This window comes from Nothoprocta perdicaria, unplaced genomic scaffold (assembly GCF_003342845.1).
Source record: "Nothoprocta perdicaria isolate Ctin4 unplaced genomic scaffold, notPer1 scaffold_12, whole genome shotgun sequence".
NCBI lineage: Eukaryota > Metazoa > Chordata > Aves > Tinamiformes > Tinamidae > Nothoprocta > Nothoprocta perdicaria.
In genome coordinates this window covers 3,196,306-3,219,220 of record NW_020454316.1, presented here as the reverse complement: position 1 = coordinate 3,219,220, position 22,915 = coordinate 3,196,306, and the positions used below count along the sequence as shown (strand labels likewise).

At 58.1% G+C, this 22,915-nt stretch overlaps 1 protein-coding gene across 1 annotated transcript in view; it reads right to left on the bottom strand.

Moving 5' to 3' along the window:
* TNRC18 (trinucleotide repeat containing 18) overlaps nt 1–21,765 on the bottom strand; it is a 51,724-nt gene extending 29,959 nt beyond the window's left edge. Inside the window, exons 1-7 of the mRNA XM_026053988.1 lie at nt 21,510–21,765; nt 8,062–8,187; nt 5,735–7,528; nt 2,115–2,217; nt 1,492–1,697; nt 1,158–1,304; nt 338–522 (exon numbers count right to left, since the gene is read on the bottom strand). Of these exons, the coding sequence (XP_025909773.1) occupies nt 338–522; nt 1,158–1,304; nt 1,492–1,697; nt 2,115–2,217; nt 5,735–7,528; nt 8,062–8,187; nt 21,510–21,714 (2,766 nt within the window). The 5' untranslated portion in view covers nt 21,715–21,765. The remainder of the gene's footprint in view (nt 1–337; nt 523–1,157; nt 1,305–1,491; nt 1,698–2,114; nt 2,218–5,734; nt 7,529–8,061; nt 8,188–21,509) is intronic.
* Between the last annotated feature and the right edge of the window lie 1,150 nt (nt 21,766–22,915).

The following is a 22,915-nucleotide window of genomic DNA, read 5'->3' as shown; positions in this document are numbered from 1 at the left end:
ATTGCTGCCAGCATCGCACACGTTTCTCTGAGCCACCATGAGACATTTGCTCAGAGGTCACCAGGGCTGAAAGCTCTCAACAGAGATGATCCTATGGAAGGAATCAAGGCCACGCTGCTGCTGGGTGCTCGCTGGCTGCACCACTCAGCAGCACCACACCAAATCCTTCCAAAACCTGGAAGGACACACCAAAGACCCCAGAATGCAGGAACCAGGGCTGGATTCCCCAGCACATCCCTACCCTCGAGACGCACCTGCAACACCAACGGGGCTGCTCTTCCCCATCAACCCCCCCAGTTTCATCTCACCCCCAAGCAAGGAGCTCCTCAGAACATACCACGAGCTGGGCGCTCCTCTGGAGCTCCATGGCGTGGGCCGCCTGCTGCTGCAGGATGTAGAGCTCGTGCTGCCTCAGCAGCTGCTGGTGGGACAGGAGCTGCAGCTGGTGCGCGTGCTGCAGGGAGCTCCGCGTCGGGGGGTACATGGCAGGCCACAGCGGCGGCGCCCGCTCCATCAGCTCCGCTGCGGAAGGAGCAGAGACACAGTCAGCGAGGCACTGGGATGAGGGGCTGGAGGATTCGGGGTCACTGTGTCCCTACCAGGGGTGAGGGGTGCCAGACAAAATGCTACAAGGAGACACATCCAGAAACATAGAGGGGGAAGTAAAATCCCCACTGACACCCTCCCACAGGCCCTGAGGCTATGGGACTTGCTTTGCAACTGCAGCTGAGGGCTACACTTCCCATCTCCAAAATGCACTGAAATGAGAGTGTCCAGTTCACTCAGCCCAGAGATGCAGCTTCTGGTCCCCGTGGGTATCTAGGTTCCTAACTAGCCACCTCCAAAGTCTCTATTCCTCCACAGCTGTCAGAGTCTTCAGGCAAGCTGCAGAGTGCAAAGCCCCAGCTTAGCAGGAGCAACAGGACATGGTCAATGCAGACAGCACCATGTGGCTCCAGGCAGCCAGAAATCCTTTTCCTTGCTTCCCCACTGTGTATCCCACAAGAAGCCATCATCTTCACTGGGCCCATGAGCACCCTCAAGTTGAAGCAGAAGGCTTCATGCTTACGTGTTGTCCAAGGCCCCATGCACCCACCCCACTCCCTCCCGCCGCCGTGGGACACGCCATGGGACCCGCGTCACGCTCACAGCCTTACCAAAGTGCGGCAAGTGCTCACTGGGGATGACAACAAGCTGTCCTGACTGCGGGTCTCTGGCAAACTGGTAGGCGGAGGGGAGAGCTCCCCCCATGGCAGGGGGGAAGCCTGGAGTCATGCCCTGGTGCAGGGAAGGGTGGCCAAGTCCTGGAAGAAGAAACGCCAGGATCACAGTTCGGGGTATTCAGGACATCTCCCGACAGTGCCAAGGCCACAGGCAGTTTCACTGCTCCAAAATACCTCGATCCCATCCCACCTTGCCGGGCGCTCGGGGATGCACCTCCCGGAACCGCGTATCCCCCTGGATACCCAGCGTTCCCTTCAGGACACTCACCATAGGGGTGGCCGGCCAGCCACATGGAGGGGCTCCCTGTCCGTGGGAGCCAGGGATGAGCCGACAAGTGCGAAGCCGGGTCTGCCGACCAGCGGCCGGAGCCCGGCAGGGCCGGGCCTCCCGTCACCATGAGGTTGGAGTTCAAGCCGTTCGTGGCACAGCCCGAGGGGTGGATCCGAGCAAAATCCGCCAGCTCCTTGCTCTCTCTGCACGCGGGGGAGGCAAGAGAGAGGGTGAGAGATGACCGGAGGCACCGCGTGGCCGGAGCAGCCCGGCGGGACCAACCAGCTGCAGAATGAGACCATTTGCAAAGCGGCTTCAGGCACTCGAGCACAGCAGGGGCACAGGGTGGTAATGTCACGGCCAGAATAAAGCACCCCATTTCTCTGTCTCCTTGGAGGGGGCACAGACTTGCAGCAGCACGTTAGGGTCACTCTGTTGCAGATCTGGGACTATCTTTAACCCCGTGACACCCCAAAGAAAACCACGGCCTCCCCAGAGCAGCAAGGCTGGTGGCAGCAGCACTAGGACAGGCACATCCCTAGTCCCTCTCCACACAGGCTGTCCCCAAGCACAACTTGCAGCAGTGGCAGCCAGAGGCCCCATCCCTGGGCGAGTCTCACCTGAGCAGCTTCTCCTGATCCCGCTCCAAGCGCCCTGCCAGGAGGTGGCTGTCCCGGTGGCGGCTCCTCTCATCGCCACAGTCCTCCTCCGAGCGTCCGTGCCCTAAGAGGAAACCCAGAGCCACCAGGCATGAGATCCAGCTTGGGAAATGCCGTCCGCTCAGAGCTTGGAACACAGAGACAGGGTACGCTGGGACCCAGCACCCCCAAACATCACTGTCCCCAAAGCTGTATGAGCTTGAAACTTTAAGTGACAGGGCAGGACTCTACCCTTGGCTGCGTGATCAAAATACTCTTGCTAAGGGGGCTTCCTGGAAGCATCATTTTTGAGGTCTCACTTCTCCCAGGCCAGTTTCCCAGAGCTGGCACCAACAGGACCAATCTGCCCAAGGACAGGGGCAGACTCCCCATCTCTCTCCAAAGGAGATTAGACCCAGTTTAATCCCTGCATGAAGCCTCACTATCCTGCTCAACAAACCTTGCGGGGGTGGGATTCTAGCTCTGTTACTCAAGAAGTTCCTGATGGTTAAAAAAAAAAAATAAAATAAAAGGTGGGAGGACTGGATGTTTGGAGAAACAGCTCACCCAGAACCCAAACAGCTGGAGCAAACACAGCCTGGCGCGACAGCAACCTTCACAGCAACAAAAGATGCCACATTTGCTCGGCAGCACCTCGCTGGCCCTTCGAGGACACCACTGTGGCCAGTCCTTTCTTTATCCAAGTACCCAGCGCTCAGATTTTAGACTTGCTTTTCCCTAGCATCTTTCTTATACAGGCAGTTTTCCACAGTTCCTAGTTGCCGCCATCCATTTTGTAATTCGTGATAGGACCTGCCCCTAACTCCATCCCTGCTTGCAACAAGCAGTCGGACGGTCTGGCAAGGCTGGAGCGGATCAAGGAGGAGCATGTCCAGTTCCCACCAGATCGTGTCCCCTGCCCAGGGGATGCTCCTCTCCCACGGGGTCCCTGTTGTCTTGTGAGGACAGGGCTTGGCACATGGGAAGGCATCTCGTAACATCAAGTCTGTTCTGCTGACAGTCTGTTGAAGGAGAACTCCGCTGTGTATTCCCACAACCCTGGACAGCCCACGGTTTTTGCTGTCAAGTCTCCAATTCCCTCAGCTTTCACTGTCAGAAGGAATCTGGGTAGAAGACAACATCTCTCCCATCTCCTCTCCCTATGCTCCTTCCATGGGCTTCAGGCAAAAAAAAAGCAGAGATGCTTCAAAACCTGGCACACACCTCTGCCTCGCAAAGGACTTTGCATGGACACACCGGTCTGCCACTTGTCCCCGTGCGGGACATGCTCCCATGGGCATCTCCATCACTCAGGTCCTCGCTGGAAGGCACAGTGGCTCCCACCATCCCCCTGCACCCAGCTGTGCCAGGGCTCTAACACCCCCCTGCCCCTCTCCCCGACCGTGGTGGTGTGTTTGAAATCCTCATGCACTCCCAGGCTCAGCTTTCCCATTTGCAGTCCCTTTTTCGTACTTATTTTTCCCATTCGGAGCCCCTTTGGGTATTTATTTTCCCAATAAATGCCTGTCCACCTCTTTGGCATCTGCAATCTGGAGCCATCCCTTGGTTAATTTGCAACCTCCTTCCCCTCCTCGGCCCTAGGCAAGCGACCCTCCACCCGCACCTACCCCCTCCCCACCAGCCTTTTATTAGAAACACATTATTTTATTTCAGCTCCTCCCTCTCCACATACATTATTTGCAACCAGTTATTTATAGGCAGGTTTATTATCTTTTTTCATCCCCCCATCCACATACACACACTTTCCTATTCACATAACTTCTCCCTAGCCCTGAGCCCACTAACAGGACGGTCCCTTTTCTGTACAGATCGACGATTGTCCGGACAGTGAATGATCATTTTGTCTATATATATGAACATGACGCACGGGCCGCATAGAAAAATTCAATCAGTTATGCACAGAGGAAAGGCTGAGACCCGTTCCCTTGACAACCCATGCCCGGCACTAAATACTTGCATTTTACTTGCCAAATACTACAGATTAGCCAACTAAAGCCTGCTTTCTCGTTCTTAAAAGGTCTAAACATTCAAGCACCGTCCACTCGGCGCAGGCAAGCTAATGTTATTAGACGAATATCTCCTGGCGCACAAAGAAGGGGGGCAGCGCTTGGAGGGCAAACGGAGGAGAAAAGCGGGCTTGTTTTCTGTCTGAAAGCCAAGGGCATCCCTTAGCAACGGGCCCGGAGGGCTGCCAGAACCCAAGCCCTGTTTGCAGCCTTTTAGTTCGGCTCGGTAAATTACATTTAACGCAAGCTGGGAGGGTCTGGGCGATTGTGCGGCTGAACAAACAGCTCCCTGTGCTGCCCATGAGGGGCTCGGGCGTGGGGATGATGATGGGAAGGGGACAAAATGGGATGGGGAGAGGGGCTGCGCGCTCTGGAGAAGCCGCTTCTCACAACCAGGCATTCTGGCTGCTCGTTTTGGCATCGCCTCTCGGCACGGGCGAGCTTGTCCCTGCTCCGGAGGGTCCCTACGTGGGTCTCGCTGCAAGCCAAGCAGATCATGGAAACACACACGGAGTGATGAGACCCCTCGTGTCAGCACCGCAGTCCACCAGCTCGCAGCCCTCACCACCTTGGAGGCCTCGGGTTCCCTGTCATAGAACTGGGGAGCAAGCTGGGAAACAGTCGGGATGCGGATGGACACAACTACCTATATGCGGATATTGTCACTCTACAAGGACAAGTGGGAGCCACACTTGGACCCTCCAGGTTTGGATGCTGCGGAAGGGGCCATGGAGGCATCAGTGCTGCTGGCAGGCACCAACAGAGAGCTCTTGCACGGAGAATATCCTTTCTTGCACCACTGCAGGCTTAGCAAGACATGAGGGACAAGTCAGCCCTGCCCTGACTTCACTGAAACTGGTTTCTGAACGGATTTAGCACAACCAGGGCAGAGCTTTCCACTACTCCTCAGCAGATGCTGCTATTGCTGCCTCTGAGCTTCCTCTGCTTGAGCCTTTTAAATCAAAACCATTAGATTAAAATGGGAGCATGAAGGCAGGTTGGACTCTCTGTCACCCCCTTAGCAGTTGGGGATCAGTCATGACGCTGGGGTGTCCATGGAGGCCCACACATATTCCCTCAGAGATGCTCAGCATGGCAAGTGAGGGAAGCTTCTATGTAACAAAAACTGCTAGAGAAATGTTTTACTTAGCAGAGGGAATTCTTGTAAAAGAAAAAAAAAATAACCTGAAGGTTGTCAGAATGGATCCATGAGGTTTTGGTGGACACTACTCTGAGCACCCCAAGTCCTCCTATAGCACCTGTATCTCCTGGGCTTTGGCCACCAGCCGCCTTGCATCTTTCACTGGTACCAATAAGGTACCAACCATCCGCCTGCATCCCAAGGCCTAGTCACATCACAGGGACCACTGTATCCTCCCTGATGGAGAGAGCTGCACTTGGACAACACCAAGGAGCAGGTTTGCTTGGAGAGAAAGGCAGGTCCCTGCCCTGAAGGACCTCCAAGACATCAACCTTATAAAACTAGGGCAGCTGGGAGGGACAAGAACAGAGCAGCCACTTTACAGAGTGACCAGATCCATGCAGAAAGGCCCCAAGACAGACCCAGGTACCTACCTTTGATGCTGCCGAGGGACAGCGAGCGATCGCGGTCTGCCAGGCTGGACCCCAGCTTGCTGCTGCTGCTGCTGTTGTCCTTCTGCCGGGCCACGGCCACAGCAATGCCCACGGGCAAGTGCCTCACCTCCACCTCGCCCTGGGAGCCGATGCTCTCGCGGCCAAAGGACTTGGCGCTCTCGGGTCTCTCGGGGTCCCTCTTCAGCTGCTTCGCGGGCTGCTGCGACAACAGCTGCTGCACTTTGGAGGCCCCCAGCTGCGAGGAGTCCAACTTCATGTTGCCCAGGCCACCGAAGGGGCTCTTCTTGCCGCAGCTCTGCCGGGCCGTGGTCTCCTTGGCGAAGCTGCCGCTGTACTTGATGAGGCTCTGCATGGCCGACCCTTCTCCGTGGGACGCGGGGTGGAGGACGTCCGCGGCACCCCGTGAGCCCACCACGGAGGAGCGCGGCAGGCCGCTGGGGTCAAGGTAGACCTTCTTGGCTTCCTCCTCCGCCCGGCTGACGTGGTTGTGCTGCGCGGCCAGCACCGCCATCTGCGTGGTGGCAAAGTTGCCCATCTCAAAGGGCTTCCACTTCTGCTCGGGCGGCTTCAGCTGGCCGTGCTCCAGGTGCTGCCGGGAGGAGTCCAAAGTGCTGTAGACCTTCGCTGCATCTTTGGAGCTGGACCGCTGGAAGCGCTCCCGGTCGCAGGGGCGATGTTCCGCCTCCGGACTCGGCTTCAGCAAGTCCTTGGAGGCCAGGAACTCCCTGCTCTCCGGAGAGCCCAGCCCCGGCCGGTTGAGGAAGGGCTCCGAAGCCACCTGCCTCTTCAGCGCCATGGAGGTGGCCCTGATCACCGAGCCCTTCTCCCTCAGCGCCTCCATCCTTTTGGCATCGCTGTGGCAAGAGAAGTCCTGCGAGAGGAGCGTGCGGGAGGCATCGGCAAGGCACCGCTCGGCAGGCGACTGCAGCACGCCCGCCTTGCCCAGCTCCTTGTCCTTCGCCTTGGCGTCGCGGGCCTGCGAGGCGATTTGGATGGGCCCGCTCCTCTCGTCGTAGGCTTCCACCGAAGGCACGAAGGTGGGGGCGATGACTTTGTGCTCCCTGCCCAGCTCCTTGGCCGGCGGGAAGATGGTGTAGACGCCGGAATGGACGGGCTGCGGTGGGAAGGCGGCGGCGGGCGCCATCTTGGGCGGCGCGGCGTGTGGTGACGAGCAGCCGCAGGGCACGTGCAGGGCGCCCACGGCGGGCAGCAGGGGCTCGCCGCGCTTGAGGCGCTCGGCGTGCGCGTGCGCCGCCGGCCGCACGTTCTCGTCGTGCCGGGCGGCGTCCTTGGCGCAGCGCTCCTGCTCGGCGCCCAGCGCCTTCAGCACGGCGCCGTCGCCGCCGCCATTGCAGTTGCTGAGGGAAGAGCTCTGCAGCGGGTTCTTGGACTTGGGCTCCCCGCCGCCGCGGCTCGCCGCGTGCTCGGCCAGGAAGGGCGAGAGGCGCTCGCCGGCCTTCACCACCTTCTCCACCACACTGGCCTTGCGCTCGCCCTCTGGCTTGGCGTCCTGCGTGAGGTCCACCACGCTGCGCGGCCGCGGCTCCTCCTTGGCCTTGCCCTCCTTTTTGGCAAAGGGCAAGGGCAGGTCGCTCCGGCAGCCCCGCTCCTTCCCACCGGGGTCTTTCAGGCTTTCTTTGGAGCTCTTGTGCAGCTGCCCCAGCTCCTTCTCCCGCAGCAGTGCGCTCGGCGTGTGGCTGCCCGCGCTCCTTGAGAGGGGTGGCTGCGCGTGCAGAGCCGACTGGCCCGCATGGCCCGACAGGTAGAACCCATCTGTGGGGCAAAAACAAGAGATATGACATGGGGCCTCCACCCTCCCCAGGGAAAAGCTATGTGGAGATAGGCAGGAGGTTGGCAGTGGGCAGGGAATGGGGGGTTTGGGATGTTGGAGCATGTCCAGGATGGAGACACACGCAGGACATCCTGGTGAGATGCGGGACAGTCCTGTCTCTGCTGCACACTGAGCCCTTTGCTGTAGCAGCAAGTGGAGGCATCTAGGAGGGACCTGGCTGGTTCCCAGGAACACATCCCAAATGGCAGAGGAAGAGGTTGGAAGGAGAAAGGTGCTGCTAGGACCTTCCCCACAGCCCCTGGGGAATCCCTCACCTTCAAGGCTGTCCTAAGAGCAGAAATCTTGGGGGAGTAGTGATGGGCCCATCTCAGCAGCATCCCCACCTTCCTAGAAAACACCCCCAGGCACCGACCCCAAGGCATTCCCGTCTTTCCCCTCAACACCGCCTCACCCGGAGGGCCCCGAGCTGCACGATGAGCAGGGATGGGTGCCACGGCCGGGGACCCGCACCCACCTTTCTGCGACTCAAAGAGGCTGTGCTGGCCCAGCTGCGCCAGGAGGGGACTGCCGGCGCTGGGCGGCTCCAGGTGGCTCAGCGGGATGTAGGACGGGTACAGCCCGCTCGGCAGATGGGAAAAGCCTGTGGCAACACAAGAAGGAAACGCAACTCAGTCCCCAGCAGCAAGGAGCCCCGCGGCGGCACAGACTGTTGTGGCTGCCGGGCCCCCACGCGCCAGGAGCGGTGGCGAGACGCAGCCCACGGCTCGGCCCCGGGTCTGGTCATGGCACAGATATAAATCCGTGGGCAAAAAAAGACTAAATAATGGGCTGATAAGGCATTTTATCGCAGACTCGGTGGCCTAGAGGCAAGGGCCATCCCTGGGACGCTTGCCAGGTGGTGATAAGAGTGGTTTGGGGGAAAGCAAGTTGGAAAGCATCGTCTGCAATAGTTCGCATGAAGTGAGTTTTACCTGCCCCAAACCTGCATCTTATCCGGGGGAGGATAAGCAAAATGGAGCAGAAAACCTGCTGCCCATCACTGTGGTATGAAGGCAGCGTGTCCCCTGGCCCTGCTGCCGCTGGGCTGGCCCATGTCTAGGTTACTGGTCCCTCGGGGCTCCAGCAGCACCCTCACACAGGTGACCATCCGTGGCATTTTGTCACAGAGACAACTGCAGTAACGGTGAAGAAACCCGCTCCCGGCCGCACACAGCAATCCCTCTGCAAGGCTGCCACCAAACGGCACCCGAGCAATACTGCAAAGCCAGGCACCGCGCTGCGCCGTGCAGAGCAAGCAGCCACTTCCCACTCTGCGTAACCGTTTAATTGAGTAAAGTAAAAATAAAGTAAAAAAATAAAGGCCAGCGGGAGAGTCCGGAGGAAGCAGGCGAGCCCTCCCCCCACGCTCAGACGCCACTAACACCAAAACTTCCCCAAACTCAACAGCCCCACAGAAAGCAACAGGCACCACCGAGTTTGTCGAGGGTCCAGCATCTAAATGGATGAAGAAAACAAAAATCCCACCAAAGCCCACCAGCTCAGTCCCTGACGCTGCACGCGGAGCACCATCTGCGAGAGTTAGTCAATATTTCACATTATTTAGACAGCCGGGAGCTCTTCTGCGTACATGTTTGCACGGCGGCACATGTGCTTCACCGAGGCGGTGCTCTGCACAGCTCCTGGCCCAATTCCACGGCCCGTCTGGCTGGGGGAGGCTCTCAGCCCGTCCCCGGCAGCGTCACCCTCGTGCTGCGGCACGAGCCGCGGGCTCCACAAAGCTCCAAGCGGAGCTCGTTCCCAGCGGAGCTCCTTCCCAGCGGCTGGAAGTCGCTATCTGGTCTCACTGCACAGTCATTTGCACCTCACTTTGTAAGCCCAAAACCTTGGCTCGCTTGCTCTGTGGACGGCAAATGTATTTGCTCCTTGCAGTGCTGGAGGGAGCCGGGCAGCAGCCACGTATGGATTTCCCCAGGGATTTACCAGCTGTATTTACCAGCTCTCCTTTGAAACGCGTTCGCCATGGCCACCACCACCACCCACTGCTCTGTCCGCGCCTGGAAACACGGAGCAACACATATCCCTGGGAATGGAAGTCCCCACTCATGCACGGTGACAGCGGTGGCCCCAATGGGACACGAAGCCACAGGCTGAGCCCTGCAAAGAGGACACAGCCCCTGCCACCCAGTACTGAGACGCCTGCTCACAGCTTAAGCTACCAATACCCAGAAAGGTATTTGGGTGCCAGCTACACTCCAGGTCATCCTGGGAACAATCCCTGTATTCAGGCACCATCCTATCCAAGGACAGCGTAGAGCACAGAGCCGGGGGACGCACTGTGCTGGCAGCATCCATTGCTCCATTCCGCTCCACACCCAGGACACACCAGATCCAGCATGGGACAGGCTTCCATCTGCCCCTATCCGATGCCACCAGACAAGCCCAGAAGCCACCTCTGCTAAGTGTCTAGCGAGAGAAGCTGGGCATTTCCCAGGAGAAAGTCTTGCCAGGAGCCTTCCCAGCAATGAACCCTGTGCAAATCCATCCCAAAGGCAGCATGAGGGCACCCCATCCTGCACACAGCCCCTGAGCTCCAGGACGGCCTCGTGCACAGCCCCAGACCTGCTGCCCTGCTCCCCCCGAGAGCCCCAGGGCCGCGACGGCTGCTTCACACACCAAGCGGTTCCGTTTGCAGGCGGGCGCCGCGGGCAAGTCGCTTCCTCCTCGGATCTGTGAGCCAGCAAGCGATGCCAAGGGGAGAAACTCTACCGCAGCGAGCAACGTACGGCTCAGCCCGAGCACGGGCGCCTGCCAGGGGAAAGGGAGGGGGAAAGGGGGAAACCGCAACCGCCTCCCTCTGCCCGGGGTCAAAGCGTTTGCTGAACCAGCGCAAGAGCCTTCCTCGCCCCGGGACACGCCGGCAGGTCCCGGCAGGCTGTGCCACGCTCCAGCTGCTCGCCCGCGGGTGGCTTGGCACCACCGGGACACACACGGGCACTCGACACCAGCTGGGCCCCCCGTTCCTGACCATTTCCCCAAAAACATGTGTCATCTCCCAAAGAGCACTGGCAGCGCAGGGTCCACATGGGCTCAAAGCAGCCCGGCACACGGGGCACGGAGCTGGTTGCTTCTGGAGAGACTTGTGGGAGCAGGGAGGAAAGTCAGAGGAAATAATGGGGAGAAAAAGGGTCTTTCCAGCACCCGCTGCCTCTCCATGTCCCCCGTGCCTGCCAGGAGCCTCCGCAGGAAGGCGGGAGCAGGTGGCAGGGACGCGTGTCCCCACGTGGTCCCGCACCATGTAACGTCCCGTAAAGCACCACGGGCCATCGCTGGTGGAACTCAGCGGGCACAGATGTGCCAGCCCCGCTGGAAACCGCTTCCCCTCCGCTGAGCCCCGGAACGAGGGAGTGACTCACCGCGGAGCGGGGCCGCGGCCGCCGGGCAGAGCAGATAGCGGCGACCGCGCAAACCACACGCCAAACGTCCGCAGGCGGCTCCGGGCCGAGCGGGAGGAGAAGGGGCCACACGTGGCGCCGCGCGGCATCCCAATCATCTGCCGGCATTGGCATCCCAGCGGCTCCTGGTCCCCGCTGCCACCTCGCAAGGAGCCGCAGCAGGACACGGCATCTACAAGGTGCATCCCAAAGAGCAGCCCCATGTGCCGGAAACCCTGCGGCCTCCAGCACCGGGGAAGAGGTTGAGTAACTGCCCCGCTGGGCCCGTTACGGGGCTCTGCCGCTTATGAAATATCACCAACCGCCGGCACATCGCCCCGCGTCCGGCCGCGACGGAGGGGGCGCGTGGAGCACCTCGGCACGCGGTGCCTGCCAAAATCCACCGTCCCCTGCCAAAATCCACCGTTCCCTGCCAAAATCCACCGTCCCCAGGCGGTCTGGGGGAAAGCAAAGGTGGGGACTCCAGTTTCCTTCGACACTGGAGATTTGCGGCACGGGCTGCAGCCGGGGTCTCTGCAGCCGCCCTTGGCCAGCAGCTCCGTCACCTCCTCCCCAGTCCGGCCCTGAGCACCACGCGCTACCAGTGGGCCCAGACACAAACAACTGGATAAAGGCTTATGCCTACTCTTCGGGTGGGGGGGGAGGGAATCCAAGCTCAGCCAGTACCTGGATGGTATGAGCATCCCGCAAGCAGCAGGGGCAGTTATTGCTCCTATATGCACCTATGCATCAGTCTTGCATACTTACATAGTGCTCCTGCACGCACTTGCAGCTCCAAACAGCCGGGAGCCGGGGAGCGCTGACAGTGTAAATCTTTGCCACCTCCTCCCCTGCCTGCCAGGGCGGCTCTGGTGACACCCGAGGCACCGGAGCCGCTTTGACTCGGTGCCATGCACGAGACGACAGCAACGCGAGCCCCCGAACACGGCGGCCTGAAACCCGAGCGGCCGCATCAGGTGCGCCCGGCCTGTCCCGCGTCCCCCCGAGCCGCTCTCGCGGCCGCTGCAACCCGGCACCCGGCCCCAAGCCTCCCCGGGCCGTGTTCGCACCCCGCGCACGGGGCTGGCAGTTGCTTTTCGGCTTAATTTACAGCCTCGGTGCTGTACATCCCCTAAAGGCCTCCAGTGTCACCCCCTGCACACGCCCATCACTGCAATTTAACTCCCTGTTTGATCTCCCACGGCTCCAGAGCACTCCGAGATGCCAGCAATGCAGCAAAACCCCTGCATTTCTTGCAGAGGGGTCCACAGCCGCAGCCTTTGCCAGCTCAAACGTCCTTGGGCTGCTTTCCCATTGCTGCAAAAGCAACACCTTAAAAGCCAAGGCGAGTCCCCAGCTCGGCACAGACCTCTACTGTTTCTTTTTAATTTGGGTTTATTGCACGTGGGAATACGTGTCCAGGCGGTTTTATTTTTAAAGCGCCTCTTGCTCAATGTTTACTATGGCTCGCAGCTGCGTCAGCGCGGGAGCACCGGGCGCCCGCCCACAGCCCTGTCCCGGGCTACGATCCTGCTGCGGAATCACGCTCGTCCCACGGCCAAACCCCTCAGCAGGATGTGCAGGAGAAGGGTGGGAATGCTGGGATGCAGCAGGAAAAAAATCATCCTTCTGCATCCCACCTTGCCCCTCGCCCGGGAGTGCGACTGCAACCAGGAGAATAGGAACAACCCAACGCTCCGGAGACATCAGGGAGGAGAAAAGAGGGAAGAGGCAGGTCCAAATCCTGAGAAAAAGGGAAATTATCCTGAAAAAAAAAAGAAAATTGGGGTCAATGCCCCTGTTTCTCAGCTCACTGGAAGAGGAGAGGCATCTCCGCCATGTCCCCAGCCCCAAAACCCCAACCCTGGGACTCCTCTTCTTCGTGCTGACATAAATTAATCCAACACCTTAATGAATTCCCATCGACACCTTGAGATTTTCTTTGCACAACCTCGAAGTGCTCCTAAAATAGCAAGGAGAAAACTCACGCTCCAGATTGAGTAAGACACTGCATGGAAATTAAAAAATATGTATCTGATTGTCAGACCGTTCATCAAAATCCCCAGAAACTCAGGACCTGGTTGTCAGATTTTAGCCCAGATTTGGTCTCCTGATTTTCCAGGATAAAGCCATGGTATCTTTGTTGGTGCTAACAGGCTTTCCCAGAGGAATGATTAAAAAAAGAGTTAAAAAAAAAGAAAAAAATCACCATCTTCATCCATTCTGTTTCCTCATCCCACTGCTCCCAGGAAATGCCTTTGGGGAATGAATCAACTCAGCTCTTTTCCTGCCCAGAATAAGCCGATTCTGAACACGCTGGGGGACACTGGGGGCACTGCCAAGCTACCAGCCCAATTCACACCTGTGGGAAATTCTTCCCTGTTTTGATGCACCTGGATCCTTTAGCCTACATCCCTGCAGATGCTCCAAGGGGCTACGGAGCACAATTACAGATTTTAACCCTTAACTATATGGTATTTTGGTTTCTCCTCCAGGCAGCACCGTTCAGGAGAGGCACACTGCAATTCAGCTGGGAGCAGACTGACAGGCTGTTGAAGCGCCCTGTACTTGCAAGATACCCCCTGCTTTACACACCTGAAAACAGGTCAGTAAACGAGGAACCGTAGCCAAACAGCTTGAAACTCCCCGGGCATCACAGATGGACCCCGGCTCTTGCTAGCACTCACACCACCTGCATGCAGGGACCCAAGTGCATCTCCAAAGGCACTTGGAGATTCCTTGCTCGCGCGAGGAAACCATACGGGCAGCGTCTGCCGTGAGAAGCCGCGCGGCGGCAGCCAGCAGCAGCTGAGCTCTCACCTTCCCCGGTTCTTCCGCAGTGTTTCCCACCCAAAGCAACGCCTGCCGTGCCCAACCTCGCAGCAAAGCAGCCCTGTGGACCAGGGCTGGGCAGGCGCCAGGTGAACGCATTTATTCTTAGTTCTCCCCTCCTTCCCCCAAATGGAAATTTATCCCACCTGGCTTTTCCTTGTCTATAACTTGCTCTAAATTAGTGGAAAGATCTAATGTTAACACACAGGCTGCTCCCTGCGGGAGCACCTGGGCACACAAATCCACACACAGCCCCACACTTCCATCCCGATCCTACGGATCCTCCCGCACCCCAGAGGCAGGAGGGGGACCTGGTCCCCACATCACCTGCCAGCAGCAATTAAGTCAGTGTTCCAAGCGCCATCCCGGCTTTCCCAGAGCCATTAGCCGTGCCCTGGAGGGAACACGGGCTATTTTCAGCCACAAAGACTTGAGACCAGGTCACCAGCAGGTTAAATGGGATGGTGCGGCATTATCCTCCTTTCCTTGAGCCCCAGAGCTGCGAAAGGCAAATGCCACCTGCCCTCTCTTCCCAATGGTTTTGCATCCCAAGCCATCCTGGGTGATGGCTTTGCATCTCCGATGATGACTCTGCACCCCGGGCCACGGCTGCAGCCCTGGCATTAACACCCGGCTGGGAGGCGGCAGCCGCACACGGGTCCGTTCGGCCTCCCGGGAGCTCCCTGCTTATTTTATCTGCCTCCTCCTTGGAGCAGCGGCTGCCGAGCGATTCGTTTGGTGCATCCCAAACATCTGCCCAGGATGGTGCTGCTGGGGGAAACCAAGGCACGGAGCAGCATCCCCAACACCCGGAGCCCGGGCATCACGATGCCAATGCCCTGCAGCGGGACACAAGGGTGCAGGCAGCAGGAAAGGGGAACAGCTCCCAGCACGGGCTGTGCCGGGCGCTGGAAAGCTCCTGGTGCCGAGCCAGGCGTTGGACGGAGATGCAGCCGTGCCCTGACCCGCCGCGATGCCCCAGGGAGCCTCAGGGACAGCCCCCCAGGACATCCCATCTCCGCACGGCAAACGGGCGCTCCGCATTCCCAACTGCGAAGGGACGGGAAAGACTGTCAGACACCGCCGTACCCGGCACAAAGGGGACTCATTTTCCATGGCACCTCCTGGCCCTGCTCCATTCAGCAGCCACAAGCCACCAGTGCCCGACGCACTCGGATGCACCCAGCTGAGACGGCTCCCGCACCGCTCTGTCCTTTCCGGAGCCGATGGCATTTGCAGGGAGACGATGGCATCTGTGGGCACCCGCTGCCGCTGAAACCACCACTACGAACAGCCGGCATCCACTCCGGGAGATAAACACCAAGGTGGGTGTTACGGTGGGGTGGTTTAATTCCCAATAAATTATGCAAATCTGCACTCAAATTGAAGCACAGCCCTGGGGCTCTTGACAAAATGCCAGGCGGGCACGATGGCAGGGATGGGCAGTGCTGCCAGGACGAGGTGCCGCACGGATTTCTCATAGGCAAATGCATTTACATATGTACATATATACACACATAATATATTTTAGTTCAACTAGGAAAACCATGGAGCATCTACAGGGACAATCCACGAGCAAATGCAGCTCTTCTCCTTCGTCTCACCCATATTTTGCTTGGCCAGAGCAGGGCACCGACCTCCCGTGTCCCAGACGAGATGGAAGCAGCTCGGAGAAGGTGCAATTCCAAGAAAGGAAGGAGATAAAATTAATGGAGAAGGTAAAACTGACAGCGTCCAGGCTGGTTGGAAGGGAAGGAATCTTGGGCTACTGCGGATGTCACCGCTGAGGAGAGGGAGATCCGTTCAAAGACTTGCAGCGAGAGCTCATCCCATGAAAGTGGGAATTTCCGATCCTCCCCTCCCGCAAACCCCGCACATACATTAAAAGCGTCGGAAGAATCGCCACTTTGTCACTAATCTCATTACGGGAGAAGCCCCGGAGGAGCCTGTGCGGGAGCTGCGGCCCGGGCTGCTTCCCGCTCCCGCCGGCACCGCCAGCCCGCGGGAGCCGAATCCCTTTGAAACCCTTTCCTGCCCCGCACGGCAGCCGTTTGCATCTTTTTTTTTTTTTGGTAGGTAATTAAAAGCAATCAAAGCAAATGTATTAAAAGCATATTCGAGCCACGGGGGATTCTGCTAAAAAGGAACGGCCGGCTGCACGGCGAGGAGGAGCAGGGCTCCCGCAGCGCAGGGGATGCAGCTCACCCCAAAACCCAAGCAAGGCTCTGCCACACCGAGATGGATGGCAGCACGAGCTGGAACTGCCTGGCATAGGGATCCCAAGGGCCTCAAAAAACCCCTTCTCCCTCCCAAACGCGATCCCTTCCTCGCTCCAGCCCCACCAGCTCCCGTTTGCATCCAGCTCCCTCCGAAAGGCGCTATGGACACTGCTACGCTGGCCATCAAATTTATTCCCAAGGTCATGCCAATCTGTCACCAATATTTCAAAGGACTTCAGCAAACCTCCAGCCTCGGCAAGGCCACAGGGCACTGCTGAGCCCTCCTCCCTGCTCCATCCCCAGCACAAAAGCACCTCTCGCTTCCCGGCACGGCCGGCAGCCGCAGCGGGAGAGCGGAGCACATTGCGCAGCCCCAGCCGATCCCGATGGCACAGGGAGGGACCCGAGTGCCGCCCTCGCTGGAACCACAGCAGCATTCCCGCATCCCGGCCGCGCCAACGGGAACGGCCCCAGCCCCTCGGGTTTCCAAGGCTGCGGAGGAGCCATGGGGAAGCACGAGGAAGCGAACGCTGGGCTGGTGGGTGCACCGCAGCACTGCACCCATGGGCATTCAGCCGGGTGTTGCTGCTGTTGAGCCGGAGATGCAGGAGAGAAGGGAATAAGGGGGGAACGCAACGCTCCGCTGCCCTGTCAGAGCGATCCGGTATGGATGAGCTGCACCCGAGCAATCCCTTTCCATACTTGCTTTGTTACTTGGAAGGGGGTGATGGCAAAAGCGGCCGTCAAGGGACCAAGCGCAGCCGCTCAGCCCTGCTCCGAGCCTTTTCCCGCTGGCAAAGCCGGGGCTGGGAACCCCTGGGGGAAAGGCCAGCTGGGGGCTGCGGAGCGGGTCCCACAGCACCCCGCACACTGTCCCGAGCTGTGGGCGGCACAGAGGGTCCCTGGCACGGGCGCTGCTTCCCGGGCCACGCTCACGTGCCGGAGCTGAGCCCGGGCTGCCGGCACCGCCTCCCGCCACAGCCCTAACCACAGCACTTCAGCACACGCTGAAAACCCCCTTGTTTCACATTGCTGGGATTCGCCGGAGCCAAGGGACACGCTCTGCATCCCGCCTTCCCGCGGCATCCCAAAGGAGCCACGGCACCCACACAAACCCTCCCTCCCGAGCTCCTCAAAAGCTGGGAAGTGCCGAGCTGGGGATTACAGACCATATAGTTATAAACATCCTCCAGCTCTACCCTGCTTTATCCTAGCAGGGAGATCTAAAATTTCCCTTTCTGAAAGTCCTGCGCTACGATCCATCTCCAAAGCGAGTTTAATTCCCGGAGATTTCTATTTCTCTGGCAGCTGCTGTGCTGGGAAAGAGCAGGAGCTGCTGCTGGTGGGACCGAAGCAGGGGCCTTCCTGGCCCCCTGGGACATGCCGGGATGGGGATCCCGGCACCGGCTCCACATCCAGGTCCAGCCCTTCTGGTGCTCTGACCATCCGAAGCACGGACTGCAATGGGACACGAGGCAAAGGGAGCTGAGCTGTTATGGATAACACTAACAAAAGCACATTTCCAATGGAGCCGTGGAGCAGAGGCAGCTCCGAGCTCCTCCATGCTCATCTTGGAAAGGCATCCAGGGTTCGACCTTGTTCCGAGGAGGCTCGTGCTGCTGTGCTCGTCCTCGAGCCGAGCTGTGATCCCAGGTGGGGTTTCACCCCAATGGACACCCCTGCCACAGACCCTAAAGCCACCAAGGGCATCCCCAGGGCAGCTGCTCCAAACCCGGGAAGCAGCTCTGTGCATCTGGAATGCTCCCCACAGCACAAGGACACCCTGCCCCGGCTTCCCAAAAACGCAGCAGAAATCCTTTTTCCCAATCCCATTTTATTCCCAGGAGTACAAAACCGAAAGGACAGTTCCCATTCACAGACTGGCCCCAAGCGTGCGGCAGGGACATCGGCTCCGGCCAGTATCTCAAATCCCAAGGGACAGTGGTGCAAAGGGGCGAGTGGGGCAGGTCAAAGCGCATCGCCCCCATCCCCGATGGAAAAACGCCCATTGGAAAGCGTCCCATTTCCACGGGGCCCCCACAGAAGCGAAGCACCTCCCGGGCAGCTCTCCAAGCCGTCCGCATTCCCGCATTCCTCCCGCTTTTACACGGGCAGCGCCGGCCCCGGGAGCGAGCGAGGGAGCCCCTGGCCCGTGCACCACCCCCTGGGCGGGAGGAGAAAAAACACAACAGAAAGAAAAACACACACAAAAAAAACACCATTTCAAGGGCCATTAAACACAGTGATATTTTCCTTGCGACATATTGCAAGAGAAGGAAAAAAAAAAAAAAAAAAAAAAAAAGCTATGCCAAAGCTCAAGGCTGAGCGGCCAAATCCGCCCGGCTGCTCCAGCAGCTCCCTGCTCCCCAGCACGGGATCGGGCCACGCAGGGGGACGGAATGCGCAGCGGCCAGCCTGGGATCCGCGACGGGCGGAGCGCTCCCAGGCAGCCGATTCCTCCCGGGCGGAACCCGCGGGCTCAGCAGAAACGCGGTTTTGCCATTAAAAGTGCGTCCGCGCCGGGGTTCTGCTGGCGCAGCCAAGTTATCCCTCGCGGGGGGGATTCAACACCAGGTCAGCAGGGTATGTATCGCTCCAGCCCCTTTGCCTGGGCGCTTCCCATTTCCCAAGGCTCTTTTCCATGGGAGAGGGCGAGGGGCTGCGACCCCAGCACTGCAGAGCCGAGCCTGCCGCCACTCCGGACACCTCCGTGCTCGCTCTGCACCGGGAGCGGGAACTCGTTCTGCTTTTATAATTATTTTAAGACTGGGGGGCTCTGGATGGGGACAGTATTTGCTCCAATGCAGACCACCCCACCCACCACCCACCCCTGCAGCCCTTTTGCCGCTCGGAGCCTTATTCACCGCCTTGCCGAAAGCACAAGGGGACGGATACCGGGACACCGGGACACTCATTTCCCTATTGCCCGAAGGAGGTGGGACGGGGGCCAAAGCAAAAAGGCCCCTTGAATTGAGGCGGGGGGCTCTGGAGAAGAGCGAGCGGCCGCATCCATCCCGGCCTCTCCCGCGCTGGGAATCCGCCGTCTCCCGGGAACAAACCCCACGGCAACCGGCCGCTTTTCCACAATCCCCCAGCCCCATCCGCGCTCCCGCTCCTGCCTCCAACAAAAGGCTCCTGTCCCCCTCCCTGCGCCGCCCCCAATCCCGGGAAGGGGCAGCCCCTGCAAACGGCCCCAGCCCGCCAAGGGCTTACGGGAAAAACAAGCAGCCAAAGCTGGCGATAACTGGAGCCTCAAATATGGCAAACGGCCTTTTTTTTTTTTTTTTTTTTTTTTTTTTTTTTTTTTTTTTTACAGGGGAGTATTTATTTTAGGAGGAGGCTGGGACGGGTTCAACAGTCCCTTCCTTCAGCCTGGCGGTATTTAAAGGTTGGAACGGGCTCTATTTAAAGGCTTCGCCTCCTGCCCTTCTTTTTATTTCTCCCTTAACTCTTTGCGCAAGGCTTCGCTTCCAGCCCTCAAAATAGAAGAAATTAAAAAGGGAGGGAAAAAAAAAATCACACACAAACAACAAAAAAAAAAAATCACACAAAAAAAAAACCTCCTACCACAACCAAACAAGAAATGCAAACCTACAAAAAGCCCTTCGGTAGCAGGAAGCAATCATCATTTCAATTGATATTGTTAAAGCCGTAAAAAAAAAAAAAAAATCCCTGCCCACCACCCGCCCTGGGATAATGGGAGTTTCAACTGCTAATTGTACGGAGCTCTTTTGGTGCAGTTTATTTTAGCGCCGCAAATTATGGCGCCCATCACGCAAGGGAGCGCGGCGGGCTCGGGAAGGCTGCGGAACGAGGAAAAAGGGGAATGGTGTTTAAAAAAAAAAAAATTGGAGGGATTTGCAAGAGGGGCACTCAGCAGAGCCAGATCCCAGTGCCGCTCCCAGCCCCAGGGTTGCGGCGCGGCTGGGAAAGCTTGGGAAGGGCAGCGGGAGCAGCGGCCGCTCGCAGAACTCGGCGCTCACCGAGAAGAGCCGCGAAAAATAAGTTTTTTTTTTTTTTAAGCAATAAAAATTTTAATTAAAAAGAGAAAAAAAAGAAAAACACACAACCCTCAGCAACCCCCACCAGCTTTGCCTTGAGATTGTCCAGACACATTTTTGGAGAGCTTGCGTTCTGCCTTTAGCAGGAGATGGGGGAGGAGGGGAAAAAAAAAGGGGGGTAAAATAAAAAGGAGGACAAAAGGGAAGAAAGGTGTTCGCCCATGTGCTCGGCTGCATGGCTTTTCGTTTTACACCTCTTCTTTTCGCACCTGGGAAATTGGCACTGCCACCTAGTCTAAAACTAATAAATCTTTCCCCGGGTCCGGCTGCTTCCTTCCCCGCAGATGTTGGCAATCAGGTTTGGGAATTTCAAAGCCATTCGGTGCGGGCGGTTGGGCGCAAAGCAGGTTTATTATTGCAAAACCTGTCACCCTCCCAACGCCTAAAGTAAACTCCGAGTCACCTCTCCACGCCCAGGGGAAAGCCAGCGGGTGAGAAGGAGAAAAAAAATTAAAAAATAAAAATAATTAAAAAAAAAAAAAAAAAAGGAGGGAAGAGAGGGAAAGCAAAATTAAATATATCTCTATCAAGGGGGCAGAAAGCCCTGTGTTCTCGCAGCCGGAGCGATGGGTGTTTTGCAGCTGCGGGGAACGGCTTTGCCTCCCGCCCTGCTCCGCTCCCCGGGCCGCGGCGCTTTCTGGAACCAGCGAAAAAATAAAAAAGCACTCAAAAAAAAAAGTAATTTAAATAAACAAACAAAAAGATGAACAAAAAGCTGACAGGGTTTTTTTTTCTCTTCAAAACACACATTTCCAAGCCCGCCTTTTTTTCCCCCCCCCCCCCCCTCTCTTTCTTCCCCTCTCCATGCACGGCAGTCATGGGACTGCTTAAGGTTGGAGCGCAACGAGAAAACAAAATTCCGCCGAGGGAGCAGGCAAAACGCGCAAGTTTTGTCTGCGGATTTTGCAATAGTCATTGCCAAGAGAAAGGAGAAGAGGGTAAAAATAACAACAGCAGCAAAAATAATAAGCATCGAAAGAGAGCAACCCAGCTGGGATCGGCACTTCTGCCTCCCGAGCACTTCCCGCAGAGCCCCAATTCCCCCGATTCGCCCCAAATTCCCCGTTTCGCCTCTCGGAGCGGGCACCGCGCCCCGCGCAGAGCCTTCCCCCACACACATCCCGGCAATCGAGGCACCCCGCTCCCCTAACCCGAAAAAAATTTAAAAAAGAGAATAAATAAATAAAAATAAAACGCGATTTTATTCCTCTTCTCCGCGGGAGGAAAGGAAGAGGCTCGGAGGAACCGCGGGCGCGCAGCGATTTTTCCCCATTTCTCCTTCCCTGATACGAGCCGAGTGAGGCGCGCAGGAGCGAATTTTGGGGCAAAATAGCAGAAAAAAAAAAAAAAAAGCGAGGATTTTTTTTTTTTGTTGGGGGGGGGGGGGGGGTTAGAGGGTCGCGCTCCGCGGATCCTTACCGGGGTGCGAGTGGAGGCTGATGCCCGAGGCGAGGAACTTGCCGGGCGGCAGCGCGGCCGGCAGCCCCGCGGCGAGCGGCCCGGCGGCGGGGGCCAGGCGGCCGGCGGCGGGGGCCAGCCGGTGGCTCTCCATGGCCAGCGCCGAGAGCAGCGGCGGGGGACCGTGCACCGAGCGGGGGGGCCCGAAATCTCGGCCATCCATCATCCACCCGCCGCCTTCGAGGAGTCCTCCGGGATCGCAGGCGGGGCCCCCTCTTCTCCTCCGTCCCCCGCCGTTGTTGGGGAGGGGGGTTGTGGGGGTTTGTAGTTTTTAAGGAAAAAAAAATGAAAAATAAAAATCAGAGGCTCGGCAAAAATAAGGCGTCCAGGCGTCCCATGGCGCGGTGCAGGGAGCCGGCCCCGGCGCGGCGGTCTCGGCGCTGCCTGCAAGAGAGACGGGGCGGGCGTGAGCCGCGGAGCGCAGGGAAAGAGCTGAGGCAGCGCGATATATACATAAATATATATTTATACACTATATATATATACACACACTCACACATGTGTGTTTTATATATATATATATATAAAGCGATATAAAAAGATATTAAAAAGCGATAATAAAATGCAGGATTACACCGGCAAAGCGGGACCCGCAGCCCGCAAAGCGCGACGCCCCGACGGCAGCGGCTGGGAGGGTATTCGTGAGCCGACAGCGGAGGAAAGGAAGAAAATAACCCGAAGGAGGAAAAAAAAAAAAAAAAGATTTTTCTTTTTCGTATTTTTTTTCTTTTTCCTCGGGTCGGGGGGGCTTTAGTCCCACTTCGAGCTGCTCCTCCGCGGGCTGCTGGCCCCAGCGCCCCGTCGGGGGATCGGGCTCGGCGGCTCCGCTGCCCGCGCTCCGCTCTCGGCTCCGCCGCCGCTCTGCGTGGCTCTAAAGCAGAACATTTCGCAGCTGCCTTTATTTTTTTTCCTCTTCCCTCCTCCACCTTACTGGAAATATATACATATACACATATGTAGTTTTAGATTTTTTTATATATATATGTATATATAGAGAGACGTATCCAGCCCACAAGGACCCGGTCCCGGTGGCGGGGCGGGTGGCAGCGCTGTCCCGGGCGCGCAGCGCGGCTCCCTGCCCGCTGCCGCCGCGCCGAAAAACAGGCGCAAAAAGATTAAAAATGCAAGGAAATTAAAACCGAGGAAAGAATAAAAGCCAAGCAGCGAAACGGACACCCCACCACCTCGGTGCTTTTAATCCCGGAGCAGGAGCCGCGCGCGCTGGGGGGCGCGGGCGTAGGGGGAAGTTTGGCCGGCGGGAAAGGCGCTTTTGGGGGAAAAAATCCAGGCTTTGGGTGTTTGCGCGTGCTGGAGGAGGGGGGGGAGAGGCAGCCCGCGCGCCCGCCCGCCCCGCCGTCCTACCTGGG